Source organism: Schistocerca gregaria, chromosome 3, assembly GCF_023897955.1.
Source record: "Schistocerca gregaria isolate iqSchGreg1 chromosome 3, iqSchGreg1.2, whole genome shotgun sequence".
Taxonomy (NCBI): Eukaryota; Metazoa; Arthropoda; class Insecta; order Orthoptera; family Acrididae; genus Schistocerca; species Schistocerca gregaria.
In genome coordinates this window covers 174,262,847-174,289,680 of record NC_064922.1, presented here as the reverse complement: position 1 = coordinate 174,289,680, position 26,834 = coordinate 174,262,847, and the positions used below count along the sequence as shown (strand labels likewise).

The 26,834-nt window shown below is 37.2% G+C and overlaps 2 protein-coding genes across 2 annotated transcripts in view; one reads left to right on the top strand and one right to left on the bottom strand.

Moving 5' to 3' along the window:
• Positions 1 to 26,834, top strand: part of LOC126353895 (serine/threonine-protein kinase SMG1-like) — a 364,235-nt gene that overhangs the window by 274,139 nt on the left and 63,262 nt on the right. Inside the window, exons 37-39 of the mRNA XM_050003118.1 lie at positions 15,492 to 15,627; positions 22,637 to 22,769; positions 23,126 to 23,399. Of these exons, the coding sequence (XP_049859075.1) occupies positions 15,492 to 15,627; positions 22,637 to 22,769; positions 23,126 to 23,399 (543 nt within the window). The remainder of the gene's footprint in view (positions 1 to 15,491; positions 15,628 to 22,636; positions 22,770 to 23,125; positions 23,400 to 26,834) is intronic.
• Positions 1,573 to 11,807, bottom strand: LOC126353896 (octopamine receptor 1-like). Its single transcript, XM_050003119.1, has 4 exons — positions 11,518 to 11,807; positions 9,908 to 10,658; positions 2,133 to 2,403; positions 1,573 to 1,939 (listed from the first exon to the last, which is right to left on the bottom strand). The coding sequence occupies exons 2-4, from the start codon at positions 10,333 to 10,335 to the stop codon at positions 1,634 to 1,636; spliced, it is 1,005 nt and encodes a 334-aa protein (XP_049859076.1). The 5' UTR covers positions 10,336 to 10,658; positions 11,518 to 11,807; the 3' UTR covers positions 1,573 to 1,633.

Here is a 26,834-nt window from a genome sequence, read left to right as displayed (position 1 = left end):
TAACAGAAGAAAGAAAGATAGATTGATTTTTTTTCCTTCCCCCTGACATATGTGCATTAGAAACCCCTATACCATCCCACATAGGGAAAAGAATGAATTGATGACATATTAGATGGTTACGTGGTTGATAACGTTATTAGTATTCATCGTTTGATTAGCAATGTCTCGAGTTGTGACAGGCAGTGGGTTGCTTAGAAAGAAGTACTGTTTGTGTCAAGGCTCTATGTTTACTGATTAATAACCAATACACCATGTGAATGGTGGTAATTTTTATGCTTCTCTCGCCTCCTCATTTTTGATTGTGATGTGCATCACATGAATGTAGAGGACTATGCAAGAATTGCACTTCTGTTATGGGTGGAGACTTAATGGAGGCTGTTTGCCTGTGCATTCATCAGAACAATATAGTGCTGTGTATATCTGTGTTCCATGGATGATTATGGAGAGAGCTAGTGTAGTGTAAGTTAGTAGAATTTGTGGTTGTATTGTTACAATAGAGTATAGAATGCAAAGAAGGGAGAGCTTAAGGTGCTGCACATCCCCATTGACAGTCACATATCCTCAGGCCATAAAAGTGCAAATACGTTTGGAATTTAAAATGCAACATTGGCAAAATATCTAATAATATGGATTTGTATGCCATAGCCCATCTTCTCTTTGCTGGTGATGACACTTTTCTTCCATTACAAGGATTTGAGCCAGATATGTGTGGGATGAACACCGGTCAACTAGTTTTGGTTAGCAACCTCAGCTGTGGGATGTAATAAGTGTCGTTTACAGAAATTTAATGTCATACATCAGTTACTCTCTCAAGAGGTTTATGAGGCTTTTTCTTACGCTAATGTCACATCCCGTGCACCAGAGATCACTGCAATTTTTCCTTAACTTTATATATGACAAATATATTCTGATGTGAACTGTGTAAACATGTGAGAAAAAGACACTGGATAAACTTGTTCTGGTATATTGCATAATGACATCAAACACCATCTCCGATTATCATCATAACTTCTGTTGGACATTACAATTTGCAAGTTTTGTTTTGTATTTCATGTCATCTGACAAGGCTTTGTTACATGTTACATCTGGCTGATCTGTGTCTACAGTGTGAGGGCAATGCATACCATTAAACTAGAACAACATGTGATTTACAGAATGCATTTTGTTCTCGTAATCCTGGGAGGTGTGTTAGTCCAATTGCTTGCCTACGGGTGTGTTTACCTGGAAAACTGCTCCCTGCTTATCGCAAGCTCGTTGATGGCCCATTATAAAAATGTTTTCTTGGTCTGTTAATATATTATAATTTTGTTTATGAAAATGACATTGAGAAACAGGCATTTGTGTAAGGAACCCTTTCTGACTTACATCTGTGCAACTTACAGATTGTGTTCTGCTGTTGCAATCTTTTATTGCCATGATTTTGGTTTCTTCTGATGTAAATTCAGTTCTTCTCTTATTGACATTAATTTGTTAATGCCCTACATTCAGTTTTTATTTACTTATTTTCTGGACTTTTGGGAATGAATGGAAGGAACTGATAAATGAGGCTATTGAAAAAATAAATTGCAAAGATAAAGTTTTACATTTTTTCAGAACTATATTTACAAAAAGAAGATTAAACAATCATTGACAATTAAGTGAAACCTCCACATGAACTGTCAATAGTGTGCAGTTCGGTATGTGTAGTTATAGTTTCTAGTAGATGATCTGCTCGGTTTGGTGACTTGCAATGAAGTATATTTCTAAAAGCATTCTTAAATTCAGTGTTTTTCCATGCATATATGAGTGGATTTATGCACGAGTTGGCCATACCCATTGAAAATGCTGCTTTGTAAACCACAAAGGATGTGTATGACTTTGCACCAGCAACACGACAACAGATGACTGTGAAATAGGGTAGCCAACAGATGGAGAAAGAGCCCAAGACTAAAAGAACAACCTGTGAAAGGAAAAAAAATAAATACATAAATAAAAATAAAGGAAGAAGAGAGAACAGTTCAGTAAATAAGAACCACAAAAAAATTAGTTAAGATGGTGATTGTATTAAATGATATAGAGTGCAAAAAAGCAATTGCAGTTGCAGCTAGATTAACATATTTCTGTGCAAATGAAACAGCAGCGTACATATTCACCTGGACAGATTTCCAATCTGACTGAGAGTTAGTAACGTTCCTAAGTCTTCTGGCTTGTTCTGAAGCTTCCTTCCATATTCGCCAGTAAAGTACCAACATTGCTACAAGTACCAGAACAAATGCTGGTGTGATGATGCATATGATGTAGGCTTTTGGTAGCACATTGTCAACCAAACAGTCCTTGTCCTCACTGTATTTATTCCAATAGCTGGGCATTGTTGATACTATGGCAGAAAGTATCCAGCCAACTCCGACTATCACTAATGCTTTCCTGTAAACAGAAGGAAATTTTAGGAGATAATAATAGTAAAGAGTGTGCTAACATGATTAAGTTCACAAAGTGGAAAATAAATAAATAAAACGCCCCTCTCTCTCTCTCTCTCCCTCCCTATCTCTCCCCCCCCCCCTTTCCCTCCCCATCTATCTAGAATGCTTGGAGCATTAAAAACCATTGCAATTTTTCTCTACTTTTTATTAAACCATTCATTACTGCAGACATACTCTTTGCATTCTGTGCTAAGGTGGTTTTTGTTGTGACTGTACTGTTTGTAGAGAGACAATGTCGTGGCTGATATAAAATACTTATCATCTGTTTTTTTACAAAATTGTTTGATGAAAAAATTTGATTTTTGCACATCTTACAGTGTGATACTTTCACTCACTTAAGAACTGAATTTCTTTTTGGTATCCATCATACTTATTGTGTTGCATCAAATTAAGTAAAACATTGCATGAAAGTTTAGAGTTTACAGAGGTAAAAGTGCATTGTGTGAACTTAGCGTATGGTTAATTTTAGGTCATGCATTACAGTGAGTGAAATTTAGATAACATGTGGAAATTTTATTTAAAATTGTCAGCAGGAGGATATCTCATTTCATACTCAAGCTACTGGCTTTTATGTCCGAAGGATGTTCACCTACAACGTGCCCATTCACATCCATGTGCATCACGAATCGCGTGGTCATAACAGTCATCATATCTCATAAATGATTCAGTATATTGAAACAAGGTTTTTTTTGCAGATGATAGTATGTAATGATGTACATATGTTGTCATAAATACTGTTGTATTCACTGTGATATGAAAGTAACTTGTCCGCAGTAGTGGGAGGTCTGTGGCTCAGGACATATTGAGACATCCATTGCACTGTAGAAAACCCAAATTGTGATTATATATGCCCATAGTACGTGGGGAATGATGAAGCAAGTCATGTATATGCATCCACAGCAACAAAAGGATTAACCAAGCCTCCAAGTCTTGAAACTTATTGGACTAGTGGGATGTATGGATCAGCTGAAAGATTAACTACCCACCTACTGTTGAATGATGATGACTAGATAATCTGCAAAAAGTTTAACATAGTGAAATTGCCAGGTTCAAATGGTTACAGGTTGCAGTAGTTAAGCAGAGAATATGAGACAGATATAATGACTCTTAGAAAGTGTAGATTGTGATGTTCCAGGCATCGAGAGCAAGTGTACAGAAAATAGTGTTTGCTTGTCCACCATATATATTAATATGTATAAAAAGGAAAAGCCATTTCAGAAAATGGTTGTATTTGCAGACTGAGATGCTAACCAGTACTTTAATTTGCAAGGCATAACTCCCAGTATAGTCACTGATATATTTTGTAGCCACCACAAAAATTGTGGTGCACTTGATGAAGTTTCCTTTATAGATTGTTGAAGTTAAATGTGTTTTGGCACACATTGTTTTTCAATCTTCAGAGATTTTGTGAAATGCTCCTTTTGCTTATGTCAGTCACACATTTTAATTTATATTGTAACATTTGCCTTGTTGTTCAAAGGCTTTGTATGTAATTCTTAAATCAGACCTTCACCAATTTCACAGTACCATACGTTACTTTGACAACTAAAAGATGTGACGTGTTAAATTATTTTTGAGCCAGAATTGTTTCATATTGATGCATTCCTTTCATTGTGCATTGGACAGCAGTAATGTGCTAGAGATATACATTACTGTTTGATGTGGCTTTACATTCCATCTCTGCTGTAGGCTTTTCCATGTAGTATGGTCTCCAGAAATATGCATATATGCTACTCTTTCATTGTTTTACTATAACTTCTAATTTTTTAAATCCAGGAAAGAACTTCATTGGTTATCTACTATTCATTAGACTGGCTATATACACCACAAGTCTCCCATTTCTTTTTGATTGGAGTTGCAATCCTGTATTCCACTTCATTTAGGTCCCTGCTCCTTTTGTTTATTGTTTCTGTCCCTCCCAGTAATTTTCAGCTTGCATCTCTCCATAGCTTGTTGAACAACCTGTAGTATTTGATGTGTTTTAATAGTTCAGTTTCCAAGTCTCGTAGCTGAAGTCAAAATGGGTGACACACATTGATTATAAACTTTACTTTCCAGTCACACTGCAATAGTTCTGAAAACTCTTTAGCGTATTAAAAACACTGAGGATCATTTTTACTCTTCCCCTTATTTATTTTTCTGTCCCTGTAGCTGTGGTTTTCTGTTACCCTAAATACAAATGCTAATTCACTCATTCTGACATCACTGTAGGTTCGTACTATTTTCTTTTTGATATGCTCACTATACTTTGTTACTCTTATTGTAATTAACCACATTTTAAAACTTATTAAGTATCTCAATTTGGTATTGAAGTGTATCCTGACTTTGAGATAAATTGCAAAATATTATCAGCAAAATGTAAGTGCTCAGATACACTGCCTGGGAAAAAAGTAAAGCACTCGAAAAGGTAGGAGGGAACTAATTGAAACATACTGGGTGGAGATGCTATTTCTCAATTATAATGTCGAGTCAAATTGAGAAAAAACTTCGCACTAAGAGCCCACTTATCATTGTGACATTACATCCCCACTGGTCCAGGTACAGGCACCGATTTTGTTGAGAGTAGTGTTGAAACCAATGTATCCTCTCCTGACAAGCTGGATCACAGCTGTCATAACTTGCCCTCGATATGCTGAGTACCGGCATTGGTACAGAGTTGGTGTCAGAGCCTCAACTTGGTTCCAAATTTCCTCTGATGAAATATAATGGAAGTTCTTCGTTGATTATACTTGTTTTGTTACTGCCCTAGGTTTAATCAGTGCCTTGTTTCCCAAGGACTGTTAAGTCAGATTTAACTGAAATTGGGGCAAAAGGCAAAGAAATGAAAAGAAAAGACAGAGGTGGAATAGAAGTGTTAGATGCAGAAAAGAACAAAACAGCAGATAAGAAAAAGCAAAATGAGCAAAAAAGTGAATTAAAAAGAAGAGAATGTAAACAAATAGTGAGTGTAGGGAAGGTGGTGAATAGATTGCAATATCTGGATGGAGATATGGGATAACTCTTATGAGGATGGCAGAAAAAAGTAAAGAGCAGGAGGGAGAGGGATGAGAGCATAGGAGGAAAGGAAAAATAACTAGCCAACAGCAGGCGATATCAATGGAAGTTGAGGCAATGTGGATTACTGGAACCAAGTAGAACATATTCATACCTATTATAGTTTGTGGCTTTACTGGTTCCAGGAAAATAATCCAAATTACCCAAATACTGCAGCAGGCACAAAGATAATTTTGTTTATTATCTGTATTGCACATTACTAGTGTAAAATTTGTAGCTTCTAGTTATTCTTACTTAGTTGTCCCAAAGCCCCTTCAACCATTTCTAATGTCTCATGTTTTCAAAACTGTTCTGTAGTTGGTATTTGCTTTTTGGTGTCTGCCTTTCCCTCATTGTCTATTCACTGAGGCTTCTGGTAATTTGTCACATCACTGTAAAGTCTGTTTTCTTCAAGTACTTGCCTTTATTTCTTGCAGGGAGTATAACGCCACAGGTCCCAAGAGATAGTTAATACCATAAAGTCTGCAATTGTATGTGATGCACTATCATGTGATAAATTTCAATGTGGACCTTCATTTGATTGCATTTTCATTTCATATTAGACATGTTGATAGTTCTCAGTAATAGAGATTTCTGTTGGCCCACCCATTATAAATAAATTATGCGACAAGTAGTTACCCATACAATTATTTGTATTTCCTATGAGGATAAGGAGCTACTTTCTTGATCTGCCAGAGAAGGCAATATTAATAGTAACCTCAGACTGTTTGCAGATGATGCAATTATCAGGAATGAAGTAGTGCCTGAAAGAACTGTAGAAATATTCAGTCGAATCTTGGTAAGATTTCAGAGTGGTGAAAAGATTGATAACTGGTTATACAGTCAGAGATATAAAATTGTGCACTTCGAAAAACACCAGATCGTAGTGCTGTATGAACTTCATATCAGTGAACTCACATAAATATGCAGTTTGAAGGAATATGAAAGGGAGTGACCATGTAGACTCAGTAGTATGTACAGAGGGTGGCAGAGTTTGTAGATTGATTGCATTTTCCTAGAGTCCTACCAGTGAATCAGAAGAGATTGTTTACAAAACAATTGTATGGCCCTTTCTAAAATATTGATAAAGATCCCAGCTTCAAGACAGGCACCAACTATCCTGAGGATGCTACAATCAGTATTAAGTGACAAATGTAGGCATGTACTAAATTACAACAGCCTACTATGTATCACTCCCATAGAGACTGTAAAGGCAAGATTACATTGATTGCTTAAGAAATTTTTCGTCCCCTGCTCCATACATGGATGGGATGGGAAGACATTTTCATAAGAGATAATTCTGCCATCCACTTTGTTGTGGATTACTTAGTATAGAAGTAGATGTAGCAGTTGCTTTTCCCTGTCTTTACTTTAATGAAATAATTTTACAAATTCTGGAAACCTGAGATTCAGCTCTGCAATCATTTCTTTCAGTAAGCTTACATTTTCATCCTTATTCTGTTAAACTGTTAACAATACATTTCAGTATATCAGTGGTTGAATTCATACAGAATACCATTGTTGACAAGCTCACAGATTATTATTATTATTTGTCTATCCTTCCATGGTGCTTCTCTGTTATACCAGTTGAAAGTGTGTTGATTTCACATTAAGACGCATACTAATTTTATAACTGTTTCCTTCTTGTACATAGTCTCTTGAACACTATACAGTCATGATCACAGCTGGATTAAATGTCACTTGTTTCTTTCTTTTCTTTAGGAGTTTACCTTTGTGTAGTGTGTCATTGTTAAGTAGAATTTAAATTTTTTTAGCACTTGGTACATAAGGTCAGAGTCAGTATTGCAGTTACCTATTATCAGTACACCTACTATCCCCCAGGTGCACATATGCCATCAATGGCTCAAAATCAACTTCCTCTTTCCAGGTGTACTATTTTTTTCTTTTTTCTGACAGTGTGTTTTAAAAAGAAACAGAGGTAACTAGGGTAACAGGCTGAACAAATTGTAATTACATTAGTACTCCATAATGATCCATTGAAGACTGTCGGTCCCTTACACCAACAGATGCCCAGAAAAATAAGATTTCATTTTCAGCTATATTTCGATTGACAGTTAGTTGCATTCATATACTCTACATTCATTATGAAAGCTATGATGTGGAACATGTCAACTTAAGAGAAAAATTACAAAAATTGTTGAATTTTATTATGTTGAATTAAACTTGTAGAAATATTAGGCTTGTTCTTCATTAGAACCCATATTGCAGATACACAGCTCATTCACATGAATGTGATAATTGCCTATATTAAACTTCAGTGTGCAGTAACCACTAGCAGTTGACAACATATAAAGCATGTTGGGGTGATGCGGAAAACAGTGCAGTTGTTGGAAATAGTGATTTAACTGATCTCCAAAAGACATGAACATTGGCTTTCAGGCCAAGGGTGGAAGCATTTTTTGAACAACAAAGTTTGTAAACTGGTTGCATGCTGCTGTGCTCAAAGTATTCCCTGCATGGAAAAATGGCACTATCCAAAAGCAGCACTGAGGCAGTTGTACACCAGGGCTGTAGGTGACAGGGGTGAATATGGCTGCAGAGGTTTGTACGGGTGAATAGATGTGTAACTGTTGAGCTACTGACTGCCCAGATGAACCTAGGGCCTACCAACAATGCCTCCTCAATGATTGTTCACTGAACATTGTGTATGAGCTTCCTCGACAGGCCCTGCATTCATTCACCTATGCTGACAGCAGTTCTTAGGCAATGAACACTGGAATTTGCTCCACAGCTGGACATTCACACAGTGGCACAGGGGACCTTCTAAACAAATCATGTTTTATGCCCCAGCAGACAAATAGCTGTTGGCATGTGTGGTGTGAAACATTTGAAAGCCTACACCGTGCAACAATGTTCGGAAGGGTCCAGGCCAAAAAAGAGAGCATTATGTTCTGGGGAATGTGTTCATGGCATTCCCTGGGTGATCTTGCCATTCTGGAAGGTACAATGGATCAATGTAATATGCATTTATCCTTTAGGATCATGTTTACTCCTAAATGTAGTTTCTTTCCTTGAGACAATGGAATCTACCAGCAGGACAATGTAACATGTCACACAGGTCACAGTGTATGTGCATGGTTCAGAGTGTACCAGGATGATTTTACCCTATTCCCCTGGCCACAAACACTCTGGATTTAAACATAGTCTATAATCTGTGGGACCACTTGGACTGGGCTGTTTGCGCCATGGATCCTCAACCAAGAAACCTAGTGCAGCTGGCCACGATAGTGGGATTGGTGTGAAGCCAAATCCCTGTTAATACCTTCCGGAACATCAATGACACTCTTCCTGCATATCTCGCTGAAGTCTTCACTACAAAAGGTAGCTATTCAGTCTTTGACAGATGATCACATTAATGTGACTGGTCAGCATAATACCCACATGCAGCAAGACCTGTTAGATTATTCCTAGAAATATATGCCACTTGGGGATTTGGTAATGATAGATGAGACAACAATACTTTCAGGTATTGCAGTGCACTGAAGCAATTGGAGCATGGGAGGGGAAATACATTATTTTGTCAAACTGACTACTGTGTTGGCTTGAAACTTCCATCTGTACCAGCATCGAATGCACATGGCAGTTATTACAGACGTGGACATATTTTGAACCTCCATTACAGCACTGAAGTTAATTACTCTACTTCAGATTATTTCTTGTTTAATTTACATTCTTGTATCTATTATTAGAATGGTGTGTTAAGTGTCAGACTACGTACTTAAAGGTCCAGAGATATCAATCGATCCTGGGACTTTTTTTGGCACTTTTCACATCTTTTGCCTCTGGCAATAATTTGCGTATGTGAAAGTGCCATGTTACACTGTGGTTTGGAGTACACTTTAAGCTGCGTACCCGTATATCACTAGCTTGGTAAATCAGTTTGAAGGTCGAGAAAGTAAGGCCATACTATTTCCAATAGGACCATGCCTTAGTAGAGCAGTGGTATTCAGCCCAACCTTTGGGTTGAGAATAGTTTTATCTTATGATACATACTAGCAGTAGTAATCTTTCTTTAGCGTAGTGTAGAGGGTCAGCAAGTAAACATATGTTAAAGTCAGCAGTAATAAATTGCTTTTGATCAGCAAACCTCATAATTTCTTGTCCCATTCAAATAAGTAATTGCGATATTGATATAGCAGCTGTTTACATAAAATTTCAGGAGCTTTTTTATTACAGTTTTCCTGACAAACAGTATGTAGAATGACAAACTGTTCACTTTAAAGTGTGTCCTCATTTATATATGTACTTTTCTTTCAGCTTCTGCGAAATGTGCGATTTAATTCGTAAGGTGTACTATAACAAACCATGTGTTAGAAAGCCATCTTGATACCTGACATGAATCTTACCATTTAAGAAATTATAAAAATGTCGTATGAATGATTCTTGCAACTTACCTTGCTGTCATGTACGTTGAATAGTGTAGTGGATACACAATGGAAATATACCTGTCAATAGCGATCGCTATGAGATTATATATCGAAGAACTGGCTGGAAGTATGACTAGTATGAATCGCAATAAACAGGTGTTCTTGAACTTGTTTAGTTCATCGATTATTGAGAATGCCATATGATATGGCAAAAATAGACCTACTAACAAGTCAGATATCGCCAAGTTCAGGATGAACTGGTTTGATAGTACACTTGACAGACGTCGACACCATAAAATTGCGCAGATGGTTACAATGTTCCCTGCTAAAATTGGAATCATGAGGGCTCCGTCAATAGTTGCCCATATCACTCTCTCTGGCAGTCCAAATAGTATCTCGTCTTCAGTGTCTGTTGAATAGTTCCCCGAAAAGGTCTCATTGAAGAGTCCTGACATGTCAATCTCACACTCATATATAACACTAAAAGATCACTGGGAAAATGCACAGTTTCTGATATAAAATAAGTGCTTCTTGTGTGAAGATGAGTGGGAAAACGGACATCTTTTGCGTGAGATTGATTCTTAGATCCCACACATATGGTTTGCCTCCTCCTAAGCCATAGACTCACATAGCATTTTCTTTCATCATATGTCTTCCATCATGAATCTTACTTTTCAACATTTCACATTCATAATAATTTCACTTCATTGATGTTGTCACTGGATATAAGCTATTTTCATTGTCTCTGCTGCCGCTAATGTGGGATGTTTTGTTTAATCTGTGGAAAGAAATCATATTTAGTTTTATCTACAGCATCATGACACTACACTATATTTACAACATTAATTTTGGCTGCATCCAACATATTGTAATGAACTAGAAGTGAAATGGGTAAAGTGAAACTGCGAAGTATTTGGTCAAAATTTACATGATACTTGCTTATATTCATATTTTGACTACAAATTGAGCATATGGTTTGAGAAGAGAAGTGACCAATATTTGTTGCTCCATTCTAGCAGATTTTTTATCATTTCAAACAGCTATTTAATTTTGTTCATATATTCTTGCATCACATTTATAATTAGCTTATATTATAGTTATATTTGAGACCGGTTTTGAATATGTGACAATGTCATTTGCATTAATATTTTTTAGTCTTTTGTGTTTGAATCATCATAAAATTTATTACGGCAAATTTTTTGTAACTTACTGCAAATGTGCCTCATCACCCACTGCTTTCATGTACAGAACTATGTTTTAATTATAAGTAATATATAAATTATTTCCTTCGTAAACTTATTAATTTAGGAACCAGTATCCTCATGTCCCTTGTTGTGATGTAGTCCATATGAGAAAACCTATAAAGCATCTTTTGGTAATGTGATGTCAGGATGGGTAGAAACATAAATTTCATTCAATGAATGTGACAACCATAATTCATAACTGCATGTTGCCTCATTGTTTTCTAACTGCTTTTCTATGGAAACACTGTTAGCAATGTTCTTGAGGTAGTTTAAAAGTAAAATAAGTGTTGAGGTATCTATCCAGTGTAGAAAAATTATATAAAGATTTAAGTAGTCTTCAGAAGATCCAGAAGTGAAAACGGTTTATACAGTTGTTAGACCTCTCATACTCACCAGTGTTTAGTAATTCTGTGTGGATAATATATGAAGAGAATTGCTGTTTCGGGTACAGCTACTTTGACTCTAGCTTTGAAGGCAATATCTATCACTTATCAGTCTGGTGTAAATTACATAGGCAAACAACATAAACATTCAGAAAGCTGAGCTTGGTGATAAGAGTTAGAATATTTAATGGTGTTTTGCATCTTGCACTGAATTTTCATTTTCTTTCCCATTTTTCTGCTAGGCAAGTTGTTAAAACTTATACCCCCACTATTGACCAGTGTTATCAGAAAAATACAAAGCTTCCTTCCATGCTGACTCTAGATAGCAGGGTCAATATGATAAGGTGCTATCAGTATCTAATAATAACACTGAAGTAGAGTATATGTATCTGCCGTAAATTCATAACAGTTTATATTCTTGATATATCTTATGCTGACTGAATAACATTGGCCTCTCACCAAATAGGATCTTCCACTAACAAGCTATTAAAGTTGTAGATTTAATGGAGTCATAAACGTTCATAGTATTGTAATAATTGTTTTCCTCTTCTTTCACTGTGTGACAATCAAACATTGCTTGAGGTAGCACTGATCTAATAAAAACCACAAAACATTTTTAGAATAGCTCATTCTTTTGTTTATCTGGTGCAATTGAATTTATATTTATCATTACATTAAACAAACAAATTTCTTCAGTGTGTACAAATTTTGGTATTGTAAAGTCTTGTATTTCCCTGATATACAGTTATTACATGTTGTAGAGGGACAGATTATGTATTTATTGAGTTGGGGGTTACTTCATTGGCAACCAGCATCCATTATGTCATTTGGAACTTCATAATAAAGAAATGAAAAGGAGCAGGGTTGAAATGCACTTGCTTCCTAGCTGTGTGTGCATTTATCAATTCTCGTCCTTGTTTCTAGACAATTGACCGATGATTTTACATGGTCACTCGTCTGTAATGTTGTTTCATCTTCATGGAAAATGTTCTTTAGGCACTATAAATAAAACTGAATTACTAGTAGTGTGTTTTTAGGCACTGACACAAACTTTTAATACGAAAACTGTTCAGATGCTAAGGGCTGTACAGTGAACAGTAGAAGAGAATTTTGGGATTTGATAGCAGAGAAAAGGAAATAAACAAATGGATTCAGGGACAGACCATAGTGGAAGGAGTAATTATGGCTAGTGAAAGTGAAATGGATCATATATTCATCAAGGAGAAGCCTAAACATAAGAAACAGGAGAAATATTTCCTTGTACCTCATCGACAGCACTGCCCAGCCACATGCCACTGTTATCAAACAAATTATTTATAAAAGAAATTTCTCAGTCTCGATCAGCTTTGTGCCTGGAGAGAAGGCTTTGTGATTTGTAATAACTTTGTTTGACTAGAACTCTTTAGTCATACTCTGGTTTCGTGGCTGGAGCTTTTTCATATGTTTTAGCCTGTTACATCTTGTTGATGAGCACAACCGTACAAACACTTGCCAGTCAACAGTTCCGTACCATTAAGCATCTGACATACACAAGCTGAAATGACAGGTTTTCAAAAGACAGTGAGCTGCTCTGGAAGGTGATGAACTTCTATCACAAACGGCAGATTCTGTTGTAATAAATGTATGAGGCATGTTTAAAAACTATTGAGAATTTTTGTTGATTTTTAAAGTATTTTATTCATTGTTGTACATTAATGTTAACCTCTGCAAAATGGCCTCCATTTCATGATAAATTTATGCCAGCTTTCTTCTTTTCTTCTCTTCTCTTCTCTATCCTCGGAACACTTCTGGAACTTCATCTTTGGTATAGTATGTAGCTCCCTCAACAACACATTTCTAATCTCATCTATGTTTGTAAAATGGTGTCACTTTAGGTTTTCTTTGTTATGAGGAACATAAAGTCACACGGATCAATGCATAGCAAATATAGAGATCGGGGCATTACAGTTTTGCTTTTGGCCAAAAATTTGCAAACAAGCAACAAAGTGCAATTCCCTTACCAATTCACGTCCACATTGCTTCACACAAATTGTGTTGGACTTGTAATTAGTAGTGCTTATTTATTGATTGATTGATCGATCTTGTGGCAAGAACTCTTGGCGCTTTATGCCATTAAAATTGAAGAACTGAGCGAGCATAACCTGCACATTTGAATGCTCTTGGGGAGCTGTTTTCAATCTTGGCAATTTAGATTGCTTCATTTGGAATGATAGTGTATTAATTTTGACATCATGTCCATAAATCCATACTTAATCATATAATATGACACCTCATCTGTTGTGCATCGCTGTTCACTTTTTCTAGTGACTCCCAAGCAACTTGCATTTGCCACTGTTTTTGTTAGAAATTTGACACTTTTGGAACAAATTTTTCTGTCACATGTTTCACACTCAGAACATCAGAAAATTTCATGGCATGGGCCATTTAATATGCCAACAGCATAGCAATGTCTGTCTGTGATTTAGTGACCATTTCAGTACTTTCTTCCACAATTTCATTTGTTGATGATTGGCTGGGGCATCCAGGGTACTTGTTGAAAATGCCATCTTCACAGCTTTCTTTGAAACACTTAAATCATTTTGTAAACCCTTTATTCACTAATAGCAGAAAAGCAATATTTAAGGTTCTTAAAACTTCAGCACACCTTACTCTCTGTTCTTACAGCAAAATTAACACAACAACAAAGAAAGTGGGCACTTCTAATACAGAAAACAAAATTGACATTTCTGTTACTTGTTGGGCACATCTCTCCTAGTACCAGCTTTGGGATAGTTCGGCAGAGCCAAAATTTGGGAAAATGGGAGGAAGCCAGTTCAGATATGTTATTTGTATCAACTTGTGAGGCTTAGACAGGGAGGAGATGGAGAGCATCTACTCAGAGAATCTGTTATGGCTCATTCTCCAGTGTAGTTTTGTTGTCACGAAGCTTCAAAGTATATCCATATTAGAGCATCTGTGACATGTCCACAAATAATTAGTACACATTCGTTCACACTAATGCTGTTTGTTCTTCCTATAAGCAAAATGTAAGTTGGACTTCTCATTGGTATTAGGAATATAATAATTTCAGTTTTTTAATCATTTCATAGTGAAATTTTTTTATGTCAGTCACCTTTTGAAGCACTGATGCAGAAATGAGAAAACACATTTTCAAAACTGAAGGAATATTGAGCTTTAAGAAGAGGTGATTCTGTCATCAGAAGTTAGAAGAAAAATGATGTAAAAAGATACAGGAAATTAGTTGAGGGGGAAAAAGCCATTCAGTTTATTCAGGGAAAAGACCAAGGGCATAAACAAAAGTGATGAAAAGGCACAAATTTATCCTTTGCACCTCAGTATCTTGAACAAATGTTGTAACATATTCCACACTTCGGTGATCGCACTTTTTTTAAAAAAAAACCTTATCCATTCATCTGCTATGTCTTTAGAATCCAGTGGAAGGAACTACTGTTTGGAGAAGCACAAAATTTATTTCGTTTTTATCATTTTAAAAACAAGACAACCTAAGTGAGGGGCTAAGTGTCAAAACAGCAGATCAGTGTAAAGTAAAAATACAGTCCAATCCTTAATATGAAATGGTGTTCCTGAATGTGGAAAAAGAGGACCCTGACTGTATAGCTTAAAAGAACAAAAGCATCTTGAACTTTCAAAACTGCCTTCTTTGAGACACGAAGACAAACTTCAGAAATGGATAGAGTTTTGAAATAATAATAATAATAATAATAATAATAATAATAATTATTATTATTATTATTATTATTATTATTATTATTATTTTTGCTTTAGGTATCACTATTTTTTAAAGACTGTCTGAAAATAACTTTAAGTTACTTTTCTTCCCCTTTTTGATACTTTAAATCAGTGGCTTCACTTTCTCATGATATGGTGTAATTAATTTATTTATGGAAAGATATTCTTCAGAATTCATAAAATGTTCTTATGTTTCCATAGATGTCTTGAAAGCATCCTTTTTTGTTGTTGTAGGGCATTTTCAGACTTGCCTGTGAGAATGTGCTCAAAATAATGAAGAGAGGTCGAGAAACACTTCTAACACTCTTGGAAGCTTTTGTGTATGATCCTTTGATTGACTGGACACCTGGAAATGAAGCTGGTTACACAGGTCTGCATGCCTTCTTTGTTTTCATGTGTGCTTGTTTCGTGATTGTTTATACTACAAAACTTAGTACTTGCTAGATTACATTATTTCTGTTTAATTGATATATACTGAAACAGCCCCTGGATAAACTAGTTTGTTTTCTCTGTGTAAGCCAAAAGATCAGTGGAATACTAGCACTTAAGTGAGAGGACTGTGCACCTTTCAAAATTGAGTGCTATAATTGCTATCATTATAAGTACTAAGTGTGAAATATATTATTTGTATTGACAGAGAAACAACCAAAACCAGATATAAATTTTTAATATTTAATTTTTTTTCTTTATTCCTTCGATTCCAAGTTACGAAATTTACTTTTTCAACATGGTATGTGTTCAATTTTAGATGCAGTGTGGATGTAATGTTAATTGTTCTGCCCTACACTACCAAGTTAGTATGTGTTTACTAGACCCACACGGTACACATTTCAGAAAAAACCTAATAAACTTGTTGAGGTGTGTGAAATTAGTTTTCACATTATGCTGTGAAATGACATAGTACACAATATCAGTGTAAGCTCCCTAACTGAATTTTAGTGTAAAAATCTTTCAACAAATACCTTGATTTTCTTTTAATTATGTTCTTAATATATCATCTTCAATACGATACAACACAAGGAATTGACTGTTGTCTCTCTCTCTCTCTCTCTCTCTCTCTCTCTCTCTCTCTCTCTCTCTCTCTCTCTCTCTCTCTCTCAACAAATGTTGTATCCTCCCGTCCTTTCTTCTTGTCAGTGTTTTTCACAAGTTCCTCTCTCCTCTCTCTTCGCTGATTCTGTGGAAAACCACCTGATTTCTTACCATATCAATCTATCTGTCAACATCCTTCTATGGTACCACAACTCAGATGCTGTGCTCCAAACATATATCATCAGAAATTTCTTCCTCGAACTAAGGCCGATGTTTGATACTAATATACTTCCTTGGGCTGGGAATGCCCTCTTTGTATGTGCTATTCTTTCTTTCTTTCTTTTTTTTTTTTTTTTTTTTTTGCTTCATATGTCGTTCATTATTTTGCTTCCAATGTGTCAGAATTCCTTCACTTTGTCTACTTCATGATCACCAGTTTTGATGTTAAGTTTCTTGGTATTCTCATTTCTGCTATTCCTCATTGTGTGTTTCTCCATTTTATTCTAAATGCATAGTATTCACTTATTAGGCTGTTCATTCCACTCAACAGGTCCCGCAATTTTCCTCAATTCCATTGAGGAGAACATGTTGTCAGAAAATCTTATCATTGATACCCTGTAACCCTGTATTTTAATTTAATCGCTCTCCTGAATATTTCTTTTATTGCTTTTGCTGCATGGCCTGAACAGCATGGGTAAAGACTGTGTTCCTGTCTTATTTTGTTTTTAATCCAAGCACTGTCTACATCTACATACATACTCTCGAGCTCCATACAGTGCATGACAAAGGGTACCCTGTACAACCATTAGTAAGTTCCCACTCAGAAACAGTGCGAGGGAAAAACAACTGTGCATATATCTCCATATGAGCCCCAAGTTCCCATCTATGTGGACCTTATGCGAAACGTATGTTGGCAGCAATAGAATTGTTCTGCAGTCAACTTAAAATGTCAGTTCTCTAAGTATTCTCAGTAGCGTTCTTCAAAAAGAACATAAACTTCTCTCCAGTGATCCCCATTTGAGTTTTCGAAGTATCTCCATAATACGTGCATGTTGTTCAAACCTACTGGTAACAGATCTAACAGTCTGTGTCTGAATTGTTTCAATGTCTTCCTTTAATACAACCCGGTGCAGATCCCAAACACTTAAGCATACTGAAGAATAGGTCGCATTAGCATCCTAGGTGTGGTCTTCTTTACTGATAAACCATACTATCCTGCTTTGTTCTTTGTTTTTCCATTTTAATTTTTCCTGTCATTCTTCTTGTACACATTGTATATTGCCTGTTGTTCCCTGTAGCTTACACCTAGTTTTATGAGAATTTTGAAAATCTTGTACCATTTAACATGGCCAGATGCTTTTCCTTGATCAATGAACCCCGTGAACATGTTTTGATTTTTCTTAATTTAACTCTAATGTGTTGATTCACACAACATGTAGAGCAGTCATTTGTTTGTTTTGAACGTTTGACCATCAGTGAGGCACCAGGCCCTATTGGTAACAGATTAGGAGAGTAGCAAGTTACATATTTAGCTCACTCTACGTGCTTTTTATAATTAATTCTGAACTTATTAGTGCTAGGGTGGATAGGATGTATGCATGTTGTGTACAGATGCAGGCAGAGGTGCCACAGTTCATTAATAGCTGAAGGCAGTTTTGGCCATGGCTATCCATCTTCAGGATGCTGTATTGGAATTTAGCGGTGGTAGAGAATTTAATGCATCACATGGGATACCTCAAGTGTTGCTTGTTTTGCCCATGGGTTCTACTGCTGAAGCATCCTGCAGCAGACATGATGCAAGGGATCTGCACTCACCACAGGAGTAGTGGTGGGCTGTAATGTGTTGGTGTCACTTGGCAGAGTGCCAATGTGGAGGCTTGCCATCTGGCCTTGCCCATTCGCACAGTGAGTAGACAGGTGGTTGCTCTTTTAGCAGGGACTGAGCAGGCACATGAAGACAGGGGTTTACTAGTCAATGGGAGCTCCAGTGTTAGACGTGTTATGGATCCAGTAGCAAAATAGGGTCAAGGGTTGGAAAGAAGTCCAATGTGCACTTGGTGTATTTGCCAGGTGGCCTTATCCAAGATATGGAGGAGGCCCTGCCTGTGGCTATCGAAGGTTGAGTGAGCAGTCGTCTGCGAGTTGTGATTCATGTCAATACCTGTGATGTCTATTGCGTGGGTTCTGATGCCATCATCGGTTTGTAAGAGCTACTGGCAGAAGTCATGAAGATCACTGACCTGGCTTGTGGGGTGCAAATAGAGCTCACAGTTTGCAGCTACATGCCCAGAGTTGATCAGTGCCCATTGCTTTGGAGTTGTGTGGACAGCCTCAACAATATTTTGCATTGATTCTGTGATGGTCTCGGTTGCAGATTTCTGGATGTGGTTTACAGGGTGGAGGATAGTTGGACTTCCCTTGATTGCTCAGGAGTGCACTACACAAAGGAAGGAAGTACTTGGAGAGTGCACGTGGGTTTGTTTGGGTTAAGCAGTAATTCGGGATCCTCTAATTAATGCTCACCAGGTGATATGCAAAGAGCAAAATCAGACTGCATATGAAGTAGAGAGTAAAATTTTAACAATAAGTTGTCAAAGTATTCGTAACAAAATTCCTGAATTTACTACACTCCAGGAAAGCTGTCATGCTCCAATTATTCCCTGAACCGACAGCTGGATGAAATCTGAATTGGAAAGCTTTGAAATATTTAACAAGGCATAGAGCACATATTGGAAGGACAAATTAGGCGCTATAGGACAGGGAGTGTTCATTGCAGCTAACAAAAATATTATCTATTGAAAATGAAATTGAGTCAACTGTAAAGTCATCTTGTCTTGAGTAACAGTCATAGCTGAACTGAATTACTGAATGTTTTTACTGGCCACCAGATTGGGTAATGATAGTTTTAGAATAATTCAAGGAAAGTATACAATCAAAAGCACAGAAATATCCATATCATGCAATCTTAATTGGAGGCAACTTGAACCTACAGAGTATAGGTTGGGCTTCTGTGGATTCATTGCGGGTAGTATGGACAGACAGTCAAATGAAGTAATCTTGAACACAGTTTTCTGAAAACTGTATTGAGCAGCTAGTTCAACAGCCCAGTGCAATGGAAATATTTTAGACCTTGTAGCTACAAACAGACCTGACCTTATCAATAATGTCAGTGTAGTGATGGAGATCTATGATCATGATGTCATTTTAGGGAAGATTGTTACTAAAGTTAATAAGTCCATCAAAAAGGCCAGGAGAGTACTGTTGCTGGAAAGAGGAAATAAGCAGTTGTAAGCATTCCACTTGGACAATGAATGGACATCATTTACTTCCAATATGATGAATCTGGAGGAATTATGGGCAAGGCTCAGACTTATTGTGAATCACACTCTGGAGAATTATGCACTGAGGAAGTGGATTGAGGATGGAAAAAAACACACCATGAATTAAAGGGGGGGGGGGGGGGGGGAGGAATTGGATGATGGTGAGGAAGTGAGATACTGTTGCATTCTCGGCTTAGAAAAGAATGCGCAAATGACAATAGGCAGAAGTTAGTAGAAATTCGTGCTTCTTTAAAAAGACCGATGCGTGGAGCATGCAACTTGCACTGTAATACTGTAGCAAAAGATCTTCCTGAGAACCTGTGAAAACTCTTCTAAAATTGTTAAACGGGTTAAAGGCTTCTATTCAGTCACTCATTAACCAGACAGGTGTGGCCATAGCAGACAACAAAATGAATCTTGTTAAATTTCACATTAAAGAAATAGTTCAACCAGGATGGTCATACAAACAATTTGTGATTTGACCGTCTCACAGACTCCCATATGGAGAACATAAAAATAGGCATCCCTGGCAGAGAGAAGCGACTGAAAGACTGGAAAACAAATAATTCGCCATATTTGGATGGAATCCTGAGTTGGTTTTATAGAGAACACTCTATGGCATTAGCCCGTTATTTAGCATGCATTTATCACAAATATTTTGTCTAATGCAAATTTGCAAGCTACTGGAAAAAGCACAGGTGATCCTTTGTATAAGAAGGGTAAAAGAACAGACCTGCCAAGTGGAACACCAAATCCTTAACATCAGTTCGCTACAGAACTGTGAGCTTATACAGGTTTTGAATGTAATAAATTGACTTGAAACGTGCAAGTTTCTGTCCACAAATCGGCAAAGATTTAGGGAGCATCTCTCGTGTGAATCTGAGCTTGTCCTTTCCTCTCATAATGTCTGTGAACCAGATTTCATATTCCTAGATTTCCAGAAAGCATCAGACTTCATGCCCATTGCAGAATATTAAACAAGGTACACACATACAGAATAGATTCCCAGGTATGTCAGTGGCTCAAAGGCTTTTTAATTAATGGAACCCAGAAGATCATCCTTGACAGCAAGTGTTCATGAGAGATGAGGGTATCAGGACTGCCCCAGAGAAGTGTGATATGACAGCTCTTATTCTCTATATATATAAATGATTGGGTGAGCGGATAATCTGTGGATGTTTGTTGATGGCTCTGTAGTGTATGGGAAGGTGTAATTGTTAAACGACTGTGAGAGGATCCCAGAGGACTTAGATCAAATTTCTAGTTGGTGTGGTGAATGGCAGCTTGCTCTGTATGTAGAAGAAAATGTAAGTTAATGCAGTCAAGTGGGAAAAACAGTCTCTTAATGTTCAAATACAGTGTTGTTACTGTGCTGTTCGGCAGTCATGTCTATTAGATAACTAGGCATAATGTTACAAAGTGATATGAAATGGAACAACTATGTAAGGAAGGTGGTAAGAAAGGTCAATGGCTCACTTTGGTGTATTGGGGGAGTTGTACGGAATTGCATCTCATCTATAAAGGAGACTGCATATAGAAATTTTATACTGCTGACACTGTAAATTTCACATAGGGACCATGACATTACTGTCATTCTCTTTATATTTTCATAGTTAATCTTCATATTGTTCAGAACATGAAATTAAACAGTTTTTCCTATTTAAAACAATCTGAAATAATTGTATTTCTTTCTAACAGCAACTTGTCTCTCCACAATATACAAAGCATGAAACATGTTATCACCAATTGACGCACTCCTAGTGTAGTGCCTCAAAATGTTCCAATCGTGTACAACGGTGTAAATAAAACATAGAAACAGTCTTTCCTGAAACCTCATTAAAAAGATATTCCTGCTCAAATGTAATACTTATTATGAATTATTACAAAATCACAGTAAGTAATTTTTAACACATTATTGATTAAAAAACAGGCACTCTTCGTAAACAGGGAACAATAGGCACGAAATCTGCAGCTAGTTGCTGTCACTTAGTTCTGGGTGAGAAACAGGGTGGAAATGTCATGCTGTGGAGCTTTTTGACAAGGAATGATTACATCTGAAATCAGGTTGTACCAATTTAAGACAACATGCCTAGTATGGATTAGCATATTTCATATGGAAGTTACAATGATTTGTGAAGGCCCATTATAGAGATGGCCATCTTCAAAACCAGTGTTTATTTGTATAAATGACTATGAAATTAAATTAAATCTGTCGTAATGCAATGCAATGAGCAGACAGAAGGTTGCTTTTAGAGTCACTATTGTCAAATCGTGATTATCGTTATGGCAGTGACTTCGCATACTTTCCCACCCGTCCAAACACTGCAAACCTGTGAGCATGAATTGATGCACATTTTGAAGAAATCTGTATGAAAATAAATGTTAATGTTGTGATGACATCAAAGAAAATTTAAGATGGGGGAAATGTTGCATCACAGTATAGTTAATGATGACAAATTATTGTATTGAGAGAACAGGATTTCTGGTGCTACCTACAAAAATGAACATAAAAAGCGTGAAAATTTAAAATGTGGGAATGTAAAAATGAGGTTTTAATGTACTTTTATGAAGTTGAGTTGTATGTTTCGGAATTCATAGACCCTACAGACAAACTTGAATAGCCTTTTGGTTGTCTCTGCCGTAACTGATTTTAGAAATTCTATGTTATGTGATCTCAAGTCTTCCAAAGCTCTGTGAAACTCTTTGCCCTGATATCAGGTCCTCTGTCTCCCACATGAGCTTCCATTTCTTCTTCTATCAAGTGATGAGACACTTCATCTGTCTTTATAAAGGCTTTCAATGTAATATTTACATCTGTTTGCTCTCTCCTGTGTGTTTAGCAGTGGAATTCCTTCTCTATTTGCTTACTAAATGAAAATTTTTGCATTAAAAATTGTGTGCAATGGTTTGCAGATATTGTCTATAGCAAAACAATAGTTTGCAATATAAATAGTAATGTGTATTAACTATATACAAATAATATCTTGAGCCCAATAACTCACTTATTGTGGTAATGAACCCATACAGGAGCTGTTTATGGTGGAGGCCAGGCAGTAACAATGGAGACTAGGCAGAGCCGCAAAGAACTGGAACGTGAGGTCACTTACGCCATGTTCAATGTCCGTGTCGCAGAGATGCAAGCAGATTGGTTCAAGAACAGGTGATGGAGCAGTCTTGTAAAGTTTTTATATAACTAAAAAAGTGAATAAAAGAAATATGACTGCCAGATTAGAATCTGTAGTTAGCTAGTTTCAAGTGTTGCAGTTCTGCATTGCAGGATGCAGTTGCATACTATTTGAAAGTAATGGATGACATCTATGGATATGAACTAATAGATCTGATGGTGCCATATGTACCTTAATTTAGGCTTTGGTTAGAAAATGATGGAGAGGGATGCTTTTCATGTTAAGAGGAGCAGAAGTGTTTCAGTCACAATACATCAGGATTAAAAACTTAAAGAAAATGGAGGCTCAAAAATGGAAGCTAATCACTAATTTCAGTGCTTCTTTTGTGCAGGGATGAGATTCAAAATGCATTGCCTGAAGTAAAGGAGCTTTTGTTAAAATGGTTGGAACAGCAGGCGTCAATGAGAGTGTCTTGTGAGGCACTACAGGACTCTCACCAGCTCATGGCATTGGTGAAGGAAGCCGAATCACAGCCCACACACCCTCTCTACTCGCTTGCCACACGCCACTCTGCACATCGCCGGGTACAGGATGCACTGTCGGCTACACGTGCTGCACTACAGGAGCGCCTCGAAGAGTGTGACAAGCATTTAACTATGCACAAGGTGTGTATCACACTGTAAAAGAACTTGGCCCTTGACTGATTGTGTTGGATTATTATGTACGTAATTTATCTAAAAGGGTAATTACATCTCTTCAAAGAATGGAAATTCAGTATTATATAATGGCAGTGAAATAGAATTGGTTACTGCTCATGACATAGACAAGTTGTTGGACAGCAGACAGGTATATTTAAAAATAGACTCAGCTATCAGTCTCTCCTCAGGTGTAGAACGACCCCACACACACACACACACACACACACACACACACACACACACACACACACACACGACGGTAGCATTTGTTGGTTGTGCTGGGGAGGGAAGGGGGGGGGGGAGGGAGCAGAGAAGGGGAAATAACTATGTATTCTGGAGGGATACCAGGTATGTGTAAGGCTGGAGTGGGAGCAAGGGAGGGTGTAGAAGCAGGTGGCGAAAGGGACTAGCAAAGTCTTATGCTGCAAGGTTACGGGAATAAAGGATACATTGTGGTTATCTCATTTGTAATAACAGGAATTTTTCAGCTTGAGGGCAGTAGATTTGCATTACTGGGGGTAGAGGGATGTCACTGTGCTCATTTAATGCCAGGTACTAAGTTGTGTACACATTAAGGATGGCATTTTCTACTTATTTTGGGGAGGTTAGTGTAATTAACTAAAATCTGCCATATGTAAGATTGCAAAATTATTCTTATTACAGTGAATGTTACTTAATAGAATTCTACATCTTTAAGAGTTTTGTGTGTTAAGATTGTGGTGGTGGTGGTGGTGGTGGTGGTGGTGGTGGTGGTGGTGGAGGAGGAGATTGAGATTCATTTGATATTTTCCACAAGATATTAGTAATTGGAGTATGCAGGCACAATTCATATGTAATAGCAGCCTGCACATTTATCAGTTCAGTGCATAATTTGCTGTAGATGATGACGTTCTGAATGTGTAAAACTTGCAGCTATGTATTGTAAAGTGAACTATAGTCAGATTAAAATTACTTGTCAGTTGAAGTCTGTTACTTGGCCCCGCAGTGTTGCCACATTTGCTGCTGCTGCTCGTTGAAAGGTAACACGCAAACATGGTAGCACACTTCACAGGTGCTGTCACATGTGACGTGGAGCGATGTTGTAAATGGCCTCCATTAGTCACGATGGGAACACAAAATGCTCTGTCATCAGCTGATTTTAAGTGACTAATGACTGAACTGTGGCCCAACGTAAGCATCTTGTAGCCTTGAATTTATGCTTGTGTCCTAACATAATAACAGTGTGATGTGTAATCCATATGGGAAATTGGGGTTGACAGCATGTGGCACAACTAGTAATCATACTTGTTTTGTTCACATTTATGCGTGAACTGTAATTTTTTGCTTTAATTGTTTACCTAAAACTGTCCTCCCACTGACTATATGAGCTGATGTGATACAGACTGATGAGCAGTCTTAGTTGGAACTCGTTAATAGGTTTTAGGTGACACAGGCCTAGTCCAAATGAGAAAATAATGATAGGAACAAAAAATAAGAGCAAGTAAAAAAAGTCAGTATAATAATGAAAAATGGTTTGAAAAAAGATTAAAATAAAATTACATTTAAACCAATTAATTCAGTAAAAATAATAATCTCATTTGATAAAGATTTAAAACAAAAAAAATTATATCCCCTGATGAGATTCAAACGCATGACCTACTCCTCTACAGAACCAGTCACAACAATGATTTGCTACCTTCTGAAAGTTTAACCTCGTGCAATGTAGGGTGAAGCAGCTTATTTATATTTAATATGTTCGCACATGACATTGAATGCTTAGGTTGGAGGAACAAACTCCTACGCATGAAGGGTCAACTAACAAGTAATTTTAATCTGGTTGTAATACAGCAGCAATAGTCGTAGCTTTATGTTGCCAGATGTAGTTCATTCAGATTTACCCTTAAGCAGACATTCGTTTCTAAGACATTGTACAGCAAAAGTAGTAGTGCAGTTATTCTAATCTTGAAAAGTGAAACAAAAAATAAAATTTATTCGTTCACAAATGTGCATTTACTCCTAAGTAATACAGTGTTCATTGCTGTAGGACTTAAGTTGCCTTTTTGATGGACAAAAATGTCAACTTGTCACCATATACTTGTGAAGTATGTCTAATAATGTAGCTTCTGGCTGTAAAAATAAGTGGGAATGTTGTTTAACATCAGTAAACCATGTAGTCATTTTTTCCAATTAAATACATAGTTGTAACGTGACAAAAAGACAAAGTAGGCACTTTGAACTCGTGACTATTTCTCATATGCACATGAGGGAGGAGTAGTGGGAGGTTGAGGCACATGAATGTGAATGATAAAGTTGTAGAATGTACACTGAAGAGCCAAAGAAACTGGTACACCTGCCTGATGTCATGTAGGCCCCCTGCGAGCACGCAGAAGTGCCACAATGCGACGTGGCATGGACTCAGCTAATGTCTGAAGTATTGCTGGAGGGAATTGACACCATTAATCCTGCAGGCTTGTCTATAAATCTGTAAGAGTATGAGGGGGGGAGTGAATATCTCTTCTGAACAGCACATTACAAGGCATTCCAGCCATGCTCCATAATGTTCACGTATGGGGAGCTTGGTGGCCAGGGGGAGTGTTTAAACCAGGCAGAATGTTTCTGAAGCCACTCTGTAGCAATTCTGTATGTATGGAGTGTCCCATTGTCCATCGGAATGCACTATGGACATGAATGGATGTAGATGATGACAGGATGCTTACATACGTGTTTACTGTCAGTCATATCTAGACATATTAGTGGTCCCATATCAGTCCATCTGTGCATGCCACACACCATTACAGAGCCTCCACTAGCTTGAAAAGTCCCCTTCTGACATGCAGGGTCTATGGAAGCTGTAAGAATGAATGCAAATAAGTTTCATTATTTCTGATAATAAATTACTTCCATGATGGTGCTATATCCGGTGGATCAGAACTAGTAGAAGGCAAGGGAATTTACATATTAGATGTTCCCTGCCAGCTCAGTAGTCTGACTATAACCTTATTGTAGGTAGCATTATCATACTCATTAGAAAGATGAATTTTGTGTTGTTCTTTTGGGTTGCTTTATTATTTCTCACAAATGAGTAATTATGTGTAAGTAACATTGTTAAACAAGAACATGGCTCATTAAGGCAGTTACATGGAACATCTCTCTCTCTCTCTCTCTCTCTCTCTCTCTCTCTCTCTCTCTCTCTCTCCCCCTCCCTCCCTTCTCCCTTCTCCCCCCGTCATCCCTCCTTGCTCTTGTGTGTGTGTGTGTGTGTGTGTGTGTGTGTGTGTGTGTCACTTCTATTTTCATATATACCTGATACAAAATGCTAATTACTCTCTGCATTCAGGGAGCCAGGAGAAGTATATCACATTCCTTATAATGAGAACTAAAAAATATTACATCAGATAAGGGTTGTATTTGTTACAGTGTGTC